The sequence below is a fragment of the Megalops cyprinoides genome, chromosome 11 (assembly GCF_013368585.1).
Source record: "Megalops cyprinoides isolate fMegCyp1 chromosome 11, fMegCyp1.pri, whole genome shotgun sequence".
NCBI classification, from domain to species: Eukaryota; Metazoa; Chordata; class Actinopteri; order Elopiformes; family Megalopidae; genus Megalops; species Megalops cyprinoides.
In genome coordinates, this window is record NC_050593.1 from 37,076,257 (window position 1) to 37,091,405 (window position 15,149).

The window sequence follows — 15,149 nt, forward strand, 5'->3', positions numbered from 1 at the left end:
TCGGACACATTTTTGTCATTTCTATCCTGTCGCTACATTTTGAATGGGGAAACAGCTGTGGTCAGAAGCACAATATCAGAGCCACAGAGCCACACTGGGAGGAAATGAACTCAAGTCCTCCTAAGCTGTGGCTGTGACATGGGTTTTGTATGTATGATTTGCATAATAATATAAAGATATAATCGTATGGTGCTGATCCCTGGGCCGCGTGGCTCTACAGTGTGACGGATGTGTGCCGGGAGCTCTGGCTCTGCACCGAGCCCGTCCTGTAGGCAAACAGGTTCCTCTGGCTGATGAGGCCGTGCTTGAAGAGCGAGGTGAGGAGCTGGTTGCGGAACTTCTGCCCGATGAAGGCGTAGAGCACGGGGTTGACGGCACAGTGCAGGAAGGCCAGCACCTGTGTCACCTGCAGGGCCAGGTCCACCTGGCTGCGGAAGCGGCAGGTCTCCTCTAGCAGCTCGCCCCGCATCAGCGTGTCCACCAGCATGGTGATGTTGTGCGGCAGCCAGCAGGCCAGGAAGGCCAGCACCACGGACAGGATGACGCGCATGGCCTTGTGCTTCTGGCCGCTGCGGGCACGGAGCAGCGTTCCCACGGTGAGGCCGTAGCAGACCAGCATGACAGCCAGCGGGATGAAGAAGCCCACGGTGTGGTGCAGCACGCGCACGCCCACGCGCCACCTCTCCACGCTCTCCGCCGTCATGTTCTCATGGCACACCATCCGCGCCGCGTTCTCCGCCCGGAAGGCCTCCCGCTGGAACACCACGGGCAGGGAGAGCAGCACCGCGCTCAGCCACACCCCTCCGCTCACCGCGCCCACCAGGTGCCGCTTCATTGGGATCACCTGCGTGGCCTTCACGATGGCCAGGTAGCGGTCCACACTGATGCAGGCCAGCATCAGGATGCCGCTGTAGAAGGTCGCCTCCTGCAGGCCGGAGAGGAGCTTGCACATCAAGTTGCCGAAGACCCACTGGTCATGGGTGTAGACGGCCCAGAACGGGAGGGTCAGAGAGAACAGGAGGTCAGCCAGAGCCAGGTTCATGAGGTACACATCTGTGGTGGTCCTGCAGCTTTTCATGCTGTGCACCACATAGATGACCAGGCTGTTCCCCAGCATGCTGAAGGCAAACACGGTGCTGTAGATGATGACCAGCACAACGCTGCTCGGGCCCAGGGCCCAGTGAGTGCACGGGCTGGCCAATTCACCAGGCTCTTCACTGGAGTTACTGTAGTCAAAATAACCATCAATCGAATAATCTTCAAGTTTGATCTCAAAGCTCTGGAGGGAAAAAATGTTTGGTTAAGCATAGAATACTGTATGATGGACATTTGCCTATATAGAGTGTTTAATTAACTATTCTAAGAGCAGCTATGTCAGTTACATGGCATGACACTGCGGTGGAGTAGCGCCAGTGAGCGCCAGCTGTACTGTAGTGAGCTGTGTGTCCTGCAGTCTTAAGAACAGCCAGTAGGGGGTGTGCAAACGCAGGGGAGGGTTGCGTTGGCCTGGCTGCAGAGCCCCTGCGTGAGTGCACAGCACGCTTCACTTCTTTCATCACTCGGGTCACACCCGGTGTTTATCTCCTCGGCTTGCAGGAGCGGCGAGCTGAGATGACATTGCCAATGTGTGTTTCCTTGCACAGATACAGCCAATCGGCCCTGCCTTTGCGGCGCCTTGCATGCACCGGAATAGGTCACCGCTGTCTAACTGCATCAAACACTTGTTATTTATGTGCTGTAAATGTTTGTTTTTATATATTAAATTTTTATGTATATGCATTTATTTTCATTATATTTATTATTCATTATATATATATTTGATCGTTAACCATGGATTGAACGTGGTCACTGGATTACATATTTGTAATTGTTGTGATTACATGTTATTATTAGCTTGAAACGTAAATCTAGTGGATCCAGCTGTAATTTTACCAGTAAGAGAAATTTTAGTAGTTTAGTAGTCAAACGTTTATCAGAAATGTTGGTACTAAGTTAACAGTTTGACAGTTCTGCAGGCAGTGTAATTAGGGATAAATGTGTCAGCATTAAATGAATTCAGCACAATCATCCACATATTGTGAGTTGAGGGACTTAAAATCTGCAAGGAAGCACAACAACACAGATGTTTTAGGGAGATTTTTGCATTTTACCAAGGAAAAGTGCAGGATGAGGTAGTAGCACGTTGGCAGAACACTCACCCCCATGTGGATGAAGATGTTGTGGGTGGCAGCTCTGCTCGATGATCTCTCCCGGTCTCTCTCGGTCTCTCTCCCCTGTAGAGAAGCAGCAACACCTCATCAGTTAGGCAAGAACCTCAGCCGTATGTTCAATGGCTACATTCCACTGAAAGTGAAGAAGTATAAATTAATTGGGCTTTGTAGTTTGTCAGATATTAACAATTAAAATTATATCATCACCATCATCACCACAATGTTCTGCCTTAAAAACTGAAGGACAGATGAAACTTCTTGTTTCAGAGTTACTGATATGAGCTGTCGATGTATATTTATCTGCAACTAAAACCTCTGACACCACAAGCACAATAATCATAAGCAGTGCTAGTTACACCTCAGGTGAACACCATTAATGCATCCCAGGTGAATTAAACTCAGTAAAGGCAAACAGAGGTTGGCAGAATCATACCTGACTCACTCTGCCTCGTTTTCGGTGATGAAAGTCTGATAGAGAATTGCAGCAGTCTCGTCCTTTCTCCCTTTTGCCTGTCTTACCGAGGAACTCTAAAATAATAAATAATGATTTAACTCTGTGTGTCTAAATCTGCATCCTTGTCAGCACTGCTGTCCTGCAGTTTAAACGCTGTCGCGCTGGGTGAGTTCTCTGAGCCACGGTTCTGCCACCAGCTAAAGGCTTCATCCTCTGACATGAGGAAGGAGAGCCCTGGCTGTTCAGCAGGAGGGGCAAACATGGTTTAAGTTCCCTATGCAACCAGCTGCACATAGCAATCTGAGCTGCGTTTGCCATATACTTCATGTTGTTATTGATTGGTGACACTGGGGCTTATCTCACGGGAGTGAAATTTGTGTTTGTGTGTGTGTGTTTTTTTCCTTACCATAATATTGTGTTTATTTAGTTATTATTCCCATTCTGATAATGAGAATCAGGGGCATTTTGTAAGGTACTGCATCACTGTATGCTCTGGTACTTGCTTTCTACTCCTGTAATGGTAAGTCTTTGTGCTAACAACGTTTCTTTAAGTCCTTCACCAACCTCATTGTCTAAGATATGGGGATAGAAGTACAAACCTTTCATGCTGTTTCCCCTTTGAAGTGGATGTCCATTGGAGGGTTAGTGCCATTCCACTGACATCATCAGAGCAACTCACCTGCACTCCAGAGAAGCACCTTTCCAACTGAGCCAGTATTTAATCACAGTCTGTTAAGTTAATAAGTCTTCATACAGGACAAAGTATTCATCTAAAGGCATAAAGAAGGTCAGAGCCAAACAGTGAGAGACAGAATTTTAGCCATCTTTAGTGCATGAAAACATTCATACCCCAGGCAAAGCGTGGGGTATGAATGACAAGAGTGTCCAATAGCATGCAGCCCTGGCTATTTTTCTTTTTCAAAATTTTTCAAAATTTATGACGGACAATTAAGATTCTATTGAATGGCACTAAGCCGGAAGCCAGACCTGAGCATTACTGGTAACTCACCTCCAACACAGAAACCGAGAACTAATAATCTCGCCACCAGCTACTCATTTCATACACTCATGTTTGGGCTGGAGGAAAGGAATATAGAGCCTTCAGACCTCCGTGTGGCATGGTGGGCAGGTGCAAGGTTTGTAACCGAAAAGTTACTGGTTCGATTCTGCTTAACACATCATTGCTGCCATAAATATCCAGCAGAATAAATGGATGATATTTAAAACTGTAAATGATGTAGGTCACTCTGGTTATGAGTGGCAGCTAAATGACAATCATGTAATATAATGCTGTCACAGCTCTGTCAAAACTCCCAACAAAAACCACCAGGGGGCAGTCAGACTCTATACACACCAAAGTAACCCACAAATACTGATTTATTCAAAATCACATCACTTAATTTTACAGCATTCAAAGAATCGCATGATTATTGTGAAAGTATAACATGTTTTATGTCTAAAATCTATTGTCTAAATATTTACACTGTGAGCAATATAACACAGAAAAACATTTTCCTTTGAGAATTCCAGAGATGTAAGGACTCTCTGGCAGCGTATTTTATACAAGCCATCTAATATCATTTAAAAATTAACAATCTTTGAAAAAAATTTTCCAGAATACATGCATACATGCTATTGTCTTTGCAGCATGATATTTCTGCCTTACCACCCAAACCTGTATAATTCAACTAATGACCCACATGCCTCCTTAAAGTTTGGGGTAAAAGAGAGTAAAAGTCTATGGTTAATCATGTATTGTGATACAGTTGGTCAAATGTTTGACTGTAATCCTGTGTGTGTGTGTGTGAGTGTGTGTGTGTGAGCGTGTGTGTGTGTGTGTGTGAGCGTGTGTGTGTGTGTGTGTGTGTGTGTGTGAGCGTGTGTGTGTGTGTGTGTGAGCGTGTGTGTGTGTGTGTGTGTGTGTGTGAGCGTGTGTGTGTGTGTGTGTGTGAGCGTGTGTGTGCGTGTGTGTGTGTGTGCATGTGTGTGAGTGTGTGTGTGAGCGTGTGTGTGTGCTCAGTGCTGTCTCAGGCGCTGCTCGGTCACATGAGGGTGGAGTTGGCCTCGGAGGTCTGGGAGGTGGAGCGGCTGATCCTGGAGCCGGAGCCGCGCTCACGCACCTTCTTCCTGCAGAGCAGGAGCAGCATGTTCCTGCGGAACTTCTCCCCGATGAAGGCGTACAGCACGGGGTTAACGCAGCAGTGCAGCAGCCCCAGACTCTGCGTGCCGAACAGGGCCCGGTCCACCGCCCGGCGCGCCCCGCACCCGAAGTTCACTAGCTTTGCCCTCATCAGGGTGTCCGCCATCACCGACACGTGGTAGGGGGTCCAGCAGAGCAGGAAGGCGGCCACCACCGCCACGATGACGCGCATGGCGCGCTGCTTCTGGAAGCCACGCGTGCGGAGGAGGCGCGCCACCGTCACCCCGTAGCACAGCAGCATGACGGCCAGCGGCAACAGGAAGCCCAGCGTGTGGCGGAGCATCCGGGTGGAGAACCGCCACGCCTGGGCCTGGACCGGGTCGTACTGCTCCGCGCACACCATCTGCTCCGCCCCCGGGGGGAGAAAGACCTCGTTGTAGAGCACGGGGAGCGCGAATACAGCCCCCGCTACCCAGATCGCGGCAGACATGACGGCACTGCACAGCCTCCTGCTCTGCTTCCTGGTCTCCATGGCGCGCACGATCACGAGGTAGCGGTCCACGCTGATGCAGGCCAGGAACAGGATGCTGCTGTAGAAGGTCACCTCCTGCACCAGACTCACCAGCTTGCACGTGAAGTCGCCGAACACCCAGCCTCGCACCAGCGCCGTGGCCCAGAGCGGCAGCGTTAGGGCAAGCAGGGTGTCGGCCGCCGCCAGGTTGAGCAGGTACACATCGGACGGCGAGAGAGCCTGCTTTCTGGAGCCGATGACCAGCCCTACGACCAGGTTCCCAGGGATGGCCAGCAGGAAGATCAGGATGTAGAAGGTACACACGGCAATGTGGACCGCAGGGGAGATGGAGGTGGCCAAGCAGATCTCGACACTTTTATCAAGCTCAGCTTCACTGATGTTGTAATCTGAGTAGTTGGAGAAGAGGTCTTCATCCCAGGTGATCACAAAATTGGACAGGTTTGGTTCTGCATGAAACATAAACATACAGAACATGTTAATGCACGTTTATAAAAGGGATAGTTGTGACCTTGCAATCTGATTGGTCAACTGGTGTTCCAGTTACATATTGATCTGCAATCCATAACAAACTGTCAATTTACCGATAGAAAGTGTTTTATAATGACAGAATGTATCACTGTCAGCCAGCCAAAATGGACAAATTTGCCAGCATTAGTTTTGAGTGGTTTATTGGCTAGTTTTTATTTACTTGGCTCAAAAATGAACTTGGCAGTGAAGACACAGGACAAAAAAGGCATGCAGATGGGTCAAGTGTAGATTCAGACAAGTGCGAGAACCCCGAAATGAAGTCAGCACAGCGAGACAAATATCCTGCGCTATCCAGTGCTCTCAGGACTGGCTGGCTGAAGCTGCCAATTGAGATAAGAAACATCGTGAAGCCAAATTACATGGGTCTGTGCGCAACAGCAAAGGTCTGCCCCATGGAATGGAGCATCTATGTGAGCTCGCAGTCTGGGATTAACTGCAATATCAATCATCCCCCTTTGAGTTTCTCATGGTGCCTGATGTAAGACACTGAATTCACATCTGCAAACACCATATTTATTAGGGTGGCCTGAGTGGGTGGTCTGAGGAGGCAAGGAGGGTATCTGCCAGTTAAACCCAGACTCATTCCCTGTTAAAAGAGATCCATCAGGTAATGTCAAGGTCATTTATTGATCTTATTTGAATTGTAGTCCTACTGTAATAGCCCCAATTTCAGTAAACGATGAAAAAAGGATGCAATACGATAGCTAATGTTCACATTAGTTTTTTTTCATTGTCAAACAGGTGTGAAGTAGTTATGTGACTATTTAATGAGGAGACAAAGAACCACAAAAATCACCAAGACAGTGATCATCAGAATTGGAGGGGCTTTAAGTTCATCGACGCTGGGAACGATCACTGCCATGTAGCTACCAAATACAAATAACAAATAATGCCAATACTTTCTAGCTGCAACCCCAAGAGGAGTGAACACCACAAATCAAAGGTTCAGTCTAGAGCCAATGGGTGTGAACTACCTGGGCAGTATGCTGTCACACATTGGTAAAGAAGTGGGGAAATCTATAATTTATGCAAATCACAGCGTGCAGAGCACAAAAGTGCAGAAGGTCTCTGATGCTGGCTTATTAATAAGGGAGCTCATGTCTGTGAGAGGCCACGAGGCAGAGAGCAGAGAGTTATTGGCAGCCGTTCATTAAGAACAGGAAACGGTGAAGCAACGTGCTGACGGGCAGTGAAACAGACAGCCATGTTTCCGTAGCTACCTTTCGAAGTGCTGAAAAGGTCTGGCCAGGAAATGGACTCATTTTTAAAAATGGCACCTTGAATGGCAATGTGCAAATAAACCTGGATAAAAGGGAGAAGTAACTGAGCCAGCAAAGTTAGTTGCTTCATTAACTAGCTGCTATGGACAGAGAATGACATGTTTAAAGTTACGCAGTAACAGAACCTAACAGGTTAGCTGACTGGCTAGCTCCTTTGGTAGCTTATTGTTATATTGAATCTTTATGAGTTGTTCACTATGGAATATATATTGTTAGTAACGGTCTTGTTTTAAGTAATACATTCACATATCATTACTAAATATATCTATTCCACTGTGAAAAAATTTATACAGATTGGACATGTTAACATTAGGTTACCAAAATCATCAGAATAATTGCTTCATGTGTCAATGGACCCTTTTTGGTGTAGTAAAGGTATTTTGTTTTATTAATACAGCTTATTGTGAATTCTGCTTCTCTTCATATATGAGATTTAAATATTTGATAACCATTTGAAATTAGCATAGAGATTCAATACGCAAGAGTGTGTGAGTTGAAATTATTGGCACTCGATGATAGCGACTGTATCAATACTAATTACCAATATATTTCTGCTATGGATGACTTAAATCAACACTTTAATATGACTTTCTACAACAAGAGAGATCAGATTTTGAGTTGCACAGATTGTAGTAGTAGTAACTGCAGGAGTGTCAGTCAGAGAAAGAGCAAAATTATCATAGGAACAGTGTCAAAAATCATAACAGTATATATGCATACATACATACATACATACATACATGCACATATATATTTCAGTGATATTCTGTGAATTTGTTTTTGTTTATATATATACAGAATGTATAGAATGTATAAATTAAAAAATATATAAACTAAATGTTAGAGGTTTTAATTATCACACACACATGTGATAATTAAAAACTTAAATTTGTTTTTCATTCATGTAATCAGCATCGTGTATGTGATCATTCATTTAGCGTTTTGTTTAAATATAAATGTGTCATCACACAAACATACTGCACTGCAATTACCATTCATTGAATGAAGAAGAAAATTTATTTGATGATAATTAGTAGACATAGCAGATTGAAACAAATGCAGAACCATTCAGTATATGAAGAAAAGTTTCATCAGTGCTTTCAGTACACTCATTATTGTGTACTTAAATGCTGAAACATATGTATGAACATTACAATTAAATAAATGCAGCCTGCACAGGTAATGCATACAGAGCAGGAGTCACATAATTGTCACATAATCTATGCTATCTATGCTCAAACATGAACAAAAGCTATAAAAGGAAGCAGGACTGGACACCTGAATATGTGAATGATGAAGGAAAATGTTTTGCGTGGGATTGCTGCATGTTGTAGAATGTTTTCATTTTTGAAGCAGAAAAGAAGCAAAAACAATGAATAATTGTGATGCACACGTAAATGCACAGTCAATTTCAGAGAGATGATGTGAGGACAACACAAAGGGAAAATCAAACAGAAACAGAGATAAAATCAGTGCGTTGGGAGAAGGCACACAGCAGGCGCAAACAGATGTGAGATTTAACCACTAAGTCTGTGTGTCTGTTTTTCACAACATATCGTGACACAGTTAACTTGAACAAGCGAAGGGAAAGATCCGGAAGCTCTTACCGTGCATGGTGGGGTCTGGTGCTGCAGTGGCAGAGATGCATGTCAGCCTGCCACCTCTACTGTCATCTAAACACGTTGCTTCCTGTTTTCCCAACTTTGGTCACAAGTGTGCAACATCCTTGATGTAAACACACACGCAGGTCACTTCTCCTCCCACACCGTTCTGGGGTTCCAGCAAAAAACAACCAACAGGTCGTCTGTGCTGCAACATGAGAATTAAGAGAATCTGCACCAAACATCACAGGAGCACAGGAGCACAGTCCACTGAACATGTCCCTGTCTTGCATTGTGATCTTGTTGAAACACAAGCCATGTTATAAATAAGCTTATATTTTATACATATCTACTGTGTATATGGACATTGTTTTGATAAAATGTATTCAACTCAAAGGGGTAAATTCAATGTTTTGCATGCGTGCTGGAGTGGTTGTTTGCCTGTAGAGACAGGTTGAAAACCCATCCACGTAAAAAGGCACTCAGTTTTGTTATTAGAATGGTCTAAGGCCCAGCCTCTCGCACATACTTAGACAGATAGGCTGATGGGTAGCATTTTGATTCATGGTAAATGACCTGTCCCCAAAAACAATTAAAATTTGTTAATTGTATTTTAAATGTGTTACATACTAATGTAAATGGTCTGTGGAATGCTAATGCAAGATCCTTGTTCAAATCAACAATTCAAAGCTGCCCATAACAGATCAAATAGTGATATATCAAAGAAGAGGGAAAAATTCAGCTTATCTCAATAACTATTCTAACAATCACTCACTGTACTTTCAGAAAAGACATCATCCTTTTCTTATTTAATTTCATGATGGCAGTGAAGCCATATACCTTAGTGAAAGAAACATGTCCTTGTCATGTTTGTACTTTGTTTGGAAATCAGTTTACCTTACCTAACCCATTAAAAGCTGAGGTATACAGAAAGGCAGGGCTCAATTGCAGGACTGATACTGTTCAAGACTCCATCTCTTTACTGGGCTGAGGAGACTAGTTAACTAAGCCTAACCTAGGTGAAACAAACTAGTTTCTAAACTATAACCCTGGAAAATGAGAATTCGAATCTGATTAGGTGATCTGATTCATATTTATGATATGGCTGTGCATGTTTGAGGACTCAGATGTGAATGGATGTTTTGTAATGTGAATGAGATGAAAATTTATGTAGCAAAGGGTTAAGGAGCAGGACTTGTAATTGAAAGGTTGCTGGTTTGATTCCCTGCTGGGGCACTGCTGCTGTACCCTTGGGCAAAGCACTTAACCCAGAATTGCCTCAGTGAATAACAGTAGTATAATTGGATAACATGCACCAAAATGTAACCCATGTAAGTCACTCTGGATAAGAATTTTGCTTCTCTGAGAATTCAGCTTTCCGATGTTGGACACCACCATTTTACTTCTGTCACAGCTGCTGTGTGTGGTATTGTCAAAATATTAGGATTAATAGCCAATTATAGCCTCCGAAAGAAGAAGCACCTCAGAAACCGTTAGCACCTGGCATTAAAAACCGAAACATTCTTGAAGTGTGCTTACATGTGCGATAACATGACCCATTTTCCAAAGTGACTGAATGGTATTTCCTCGTGAAATGGCAGTAGGCAGCAGCACCTGAGCGCTGGCCATGGCTGTGGACGTGTGGGAAATTGGCTGATAATTTCAATCCCAGGTGGGACTCCTGCTTCACTTCAGAGCCATTAAAAGCTCCCATTGGTTCCTCTGTACCCATGCAGTAGTGTGTGATGACCTGAATAACAGAATGAAACACAGACATGAAAAAGCGAGTGACATGCACAATTTTCAGGAATCTTACGAGTCATTTTCCCTCTTTCTCCTGTGTGATTTGAAGCTGTTCTGTGGAAATCGGAATGAGGCTGGTGAGAAACCGGGTGAAAGCAGGGCAGAGGGAGTGAAGGAAGCCTTTCCACAGCGAGCACTTTGTGTAAGCCAGGAAGTGGGGCAAGAGACACCAGCCCCTTTCAAAAACTCAGCCTTTCACATTCTCTTCTCCAATTTCAGTTCCCATGACTCCAACAGGCCAAGCGCACGTTTAAAGTGACATTTACACACGTTACTCACACCCACACTGTTTCTGTGGAGTGCACACACTCAGTCTCCTCACTTACATTCCAGTAGGTGCACAAGATTTTGTTTGTAATTAATTCAACAGAAAGATGAAATCATTGAGCTGGACAAAATAGCATTACATTACATTACATTACATTATTGTCATTTAGCAGATTCTCTTATCCACAGCCACTTACATAGGTTACAGTTTTTACATGTTACCTATTTATACATCTAGATATTTACTCTGTCAATTCTGGGTTAAGTACTTTGCCCAAGGGTACTGCAGCAGTACCCCAGAGGGGACTCAAACTAGTAACCCTTCGGTTACGAGCCCTGCTCCTTACCACTATGCTACACCACACAATATCTTACCCCCTCCCAGTGAGCCTTCTTATCAGTCAAGTAATTCCTCTTCTTCCACATCATACAGGGACAGAGACCACAGCTGAGACTCTGAGAGTATAAACATGTCCTACATTCTGACGGATTTTGGATCCCCCATAGGGTACCCCTGAATGTACCTGGCTCCTTTTTGTGTGGGTGTGTTCCAATTCAACATACACCTGCTTCCTAGGAAAATGAAAGGCATAGGTCTTGGTAAGAGATCACTGGGGGAATACTGAAAGAGCACTTCCTAGAACCACAGTAAAAACTATGATGAAGCACAGAAACATCATTACATTGTTATCAACATATGTGTAAGGTGTTGGACACAAATCTAAAATTCATTCATATTTATTGCAAGAGGTATTGAATTAAATGAGTATATATCCCCAACAAAGCCCTTCATCTTTCTTTCGACACTGCATTACTAAGAAATCTGCCTAATATGTACATGTGTCTGTCAGAACTCACGCTGAAATCGAGGAAGACTGTGTTGTAATGTGTGAGGTAACTACCAGACATTTACGCTGTTTACAGTCTGATGTGGAAGAACCATACTTCCTGAATCTCCCTTTACCATAAAACAGAATTTTAATGGAAAATTGTTGACATGAAATTAACCATTCAAACCTACATCCTTCAAGTGTTACATCACTTTGATTGTTTCATTGGATCATTCTGCAGTGTATGAGGTGAAGAGACATGAACAACATGAGAATTTTAAACTGGTTAGAAATTACAGCTAGGGGATGTTAAATGCTGCTGACTCTCACCTGAAGCAAGAAAGAAAGACTGAGAGAACCAAGGTCTACATAAGAATTTCAGGAAAGACTGGGCAGGTTTTCTCTGGAATTGTGTGGGGTGGTTTATTTAGTGTAACTTGCCTTCATTACTATATCCATATTTTCATGACATTTAATTGGCATGACCTGTTCTTGCAAGTGTTTCTATTTACTCACAAAGACTTTAGTATGTGTCAGTAACGGCGTTTTTGAGCACTGAAAGCATTTTTGGGTTGATACCATTTTTGGGATTGTAGCGTGTTGGGGGTGGTGGGCGGAGTTTTCCCAGCATGCCTTGGACGATGGACTGTTGTGTGTTGTTTTACCCACCGTGAGTGTGACTGTGTTCCCCTTCATGTAGTTCCCTCCTACCCTGTCTGTGTGTGTGTTTCCTGCTTTTGCTAATAAAGGACTTGTTACTAAGTTGAGTAATAGTAGTGTCAGCATTTGGAAACAAATACCCATCTTGCCACAGTATATTATGTTAGGGTTTAGATTTCTCTCAGTAAGGTAATAGCTGTACATGTAGCTATGTTTTGTTACAGCAGTGAAATTATTCTCAGACTGCTGTGCAGTCTACTTTTTTGCTGTCTTTTGAGGTTATATTGCTATATTAGCATTAAAAGGAGAGTTGGTCTTACTTGTGTGCATATAAAGCATTTCACAATGTATTGTAAAATGTTTATGAATATTAATTACATTTGATTTTAACTGTAACCAGTGAGTTTGTATCATATTTCACTCATTTCCTCATTAATAGTAGAATTAAGTCATATTTTCCACTTAGAGGTCACCAATACTAAATTTTAGAGTGAATTGGCCAAAAATTTGGAAACATTAAGCCCTGGCCTCCCTTGGCTTTACACCCCAGCAGCTGCCACTGGTGTAGATGGAGCCGATAGGGGACCTCGGAGGCCAAACAAAGCTATCAGTATAGCCAGAGTGTATGTTCCAAAGGTGTTTGAAAGAACAGAACCAAAACTACAGATCAGCCAAAATTACAAATGTATTCAAGTATATCATTGTTACAGATGCATCTGGTGATTAGCGTTATGTTTTATTTCCTTTTGTTGCGTCATGAGGTAAGAGCTAGAACAATGGCAGCCTGTTGTAGGTAAGACGTGTCATATTACCAGCAGAACCGTGGAAGTGACATCCTGGTTAGCAACCAGTGTCCTCAAACTGTATTTGTACATGTTTTCTTTAACCCTTTTGCGATGAGTAACCCGTCAGCTATGCAGAGGTAGATAAGATGTTATCACAATGAAGCACTGTTCTGTTGCTGGCAGAAATGACTACCTGTGTAAGAACTGTCATGACATCACTGCTCTGAGACAGAGGATGAATTCTGATCGCTCCAACTTGTCCTCTGAATGCTTTGACATCTGCAGGCAATGTGACTGCCTTTTCCCAAACTTCGGAATCACAAATCTGGCCACCTGCTCAGACCATTGCAATTCCCTTCACCTGCAGGGGGCGCCGAAGCACTCCTCTGTTATACTCTCTCATGTCACCAAGGCACACAGTGTTCTACGGCAAGGACAGGGCCGACTGCAGGACTGCCTGATCTCTTGCTGACAACAGCCTAGTAACTTAGAGGAGTCTGATAAGTGGTGAAAATATTCTGATACACTGCTGACCCACTGAACAATTCCTGATATAAACGCACTCTTCCCTGGAGGGACAAAGCCAATTAGAGCCATATGGCTTCATCCTGCAGGTGTAGACTCTCGCTTAGAGTTGGCCAATGGTAGAGCCCAGGCTCACCACAGAAGTGTGGGCTTTGGGGCTCAGCTTGAGCTGGGAACCAATGCCTCAGCTGACCGAACCACAAGGAAACCAACAAGCCGTGTTTGCATTGTATCATGCTGGCTGCTTACAGAATGACACTGAGAGGCCCAAATCTGCACATGCTCAGAAGAGGTGGGTTTCAGGGATTTGGGGGGGGGGGGGCAGGCTCAAAGAAGGGGCCCTGGTCTGTACGATTAGGTCATCACCTTTCATCTCCATACCACTCCCCACAGTCCCTGTTTGCTTTCACTTTTTCCTCATGGGCCTCAGGCAAACACACACACTGAGCGGAGGTGGCGGTGCCTTCAGGCTAACAGCGCCACAGAGCCCAGCAAGCCCTCAGAGACTGACATCACCTTGGGATCCACATTCCGAGGGGGCCGGTCCCGGGGAGTGGGTGGGTGGAGGGGGCTGTCACCATTCACAACTCAGCCATGAAAAGAGGCCACACAGACAGCCTCCACACCCTCTGTTTTCTCTGCCCATACATGTTACCAGGTGTTTTTGCTGTTTCCCTTCAACTAGTTTCAGGGGTCTGTGCTGCTGTGTGACTGACCTTATGAATATGACATGCACCATGCAGTATATGCAACTCATTTGTGACACAGTCAAACAAAGCAGTGAGGAATGTTTTTAAAATCTTTTTAAAAATCAAATTTGTCACCTATTATTGCACAACAGGAATATGTCTTATTCATAGGCTAGGAAAGCTGTCTGCATTCAAAGGCATCTTAGTAAATCTGAGTAAAATTATGTAAAAGCAGGGAATTTAAGGTAGTATAAATTTGAAATGAAAAAGACCCCGGAGGCTAACCTCATTATTTTGGACGATGACAGAAACACAACTTAGTGTAAATGGTTGTGTAAACGGTAGGTCCAGCTGGGTAAAGTATTGCCCACTGTAGGGCTGAATCCTCACATATATATTTTCTTTGTGCTGAAACCATAGTGATGGTAGGCAGTAGAATGTCATTGTAAGCTTTTCAAGTCATAGTAACTGTGGTTGCAGAATTTCTGAGCCTGCAGTTTCTCAAAGCCATGTTTATCCAGACTTAGCAAAGCCAAACCATTGCACACATTTACTTATGATATCAAATTAATTTGAATTCCTGATTCATTTAGTCTGCTGGGAGCAGTAGGACATTTTAGGTCTTGTCTCCAGGTGAAATCTGTGAGACCACTGAGTTCTCTGAGCCGATTATATTCATTACACACAACTTCTGTCATTTTAGAATACTTCCTTATTTACTGTAAGCTGTCATACTGGCTTTTGAAAAGCGATTCCTATCTACAATCATATTAGATTCTGCCATAAAGATTTGTATTAGAAACTCAGTTATAAGATATAATATAAATATTTGTTTATATATTGTA

The 15,149-nt window shown here is 43.8% G+C and overlaps 2 protein-coding genes across 2 annotated transcripts; both read right to left on the reverse strand.

The window, feature by feature from the left end:
* Positions 1-214: 214 nt before the first annotated feature.
* On the reverse strand, positions 215-2,204 carry LOC118785411 (C-X-C chemokine receptor type 2-like). Its single transcript, XM_036540025.1, has 2 exons — positions 2,199-2,204; positions 215-1,279 (listed from the first exon to the last, which is right to left on the reverse strand). The coding sequence occupies exons 1-2, from the start codon at positions 2,202-2,204 to the stop codon at positions 215-217; spliced, it is 1,071 nt and encodes a 356-aa protein (XP_036395918.1).
* A 2,459-nt stretch (positions 2,205-4,663) lies between these two features.
* Positions 4,664-8,823, reverse strand: LOC118786144 (C-X-C chemokine receptor type 1). Its single transcript, XM_036541210.1, has 2 exons — positions 8,752-8,823; positions 4,664-5,782 (listed from the first exon to the last, which is right to left on the reverse strand). Exons 1-2 carry the CDS (start codon positions 8,756-8,758, stop codon positions 4,707-4,709), a joined length of 1,083 nt encoding a protein of 360 aa, XP_036397103.1. The 5' UTR covers positions 8,759-8,823; the 3' UTR covers positions 4,664-4,706.
* Positions 8,824-15,149: the final 6,326 nt, after the last annotated feature.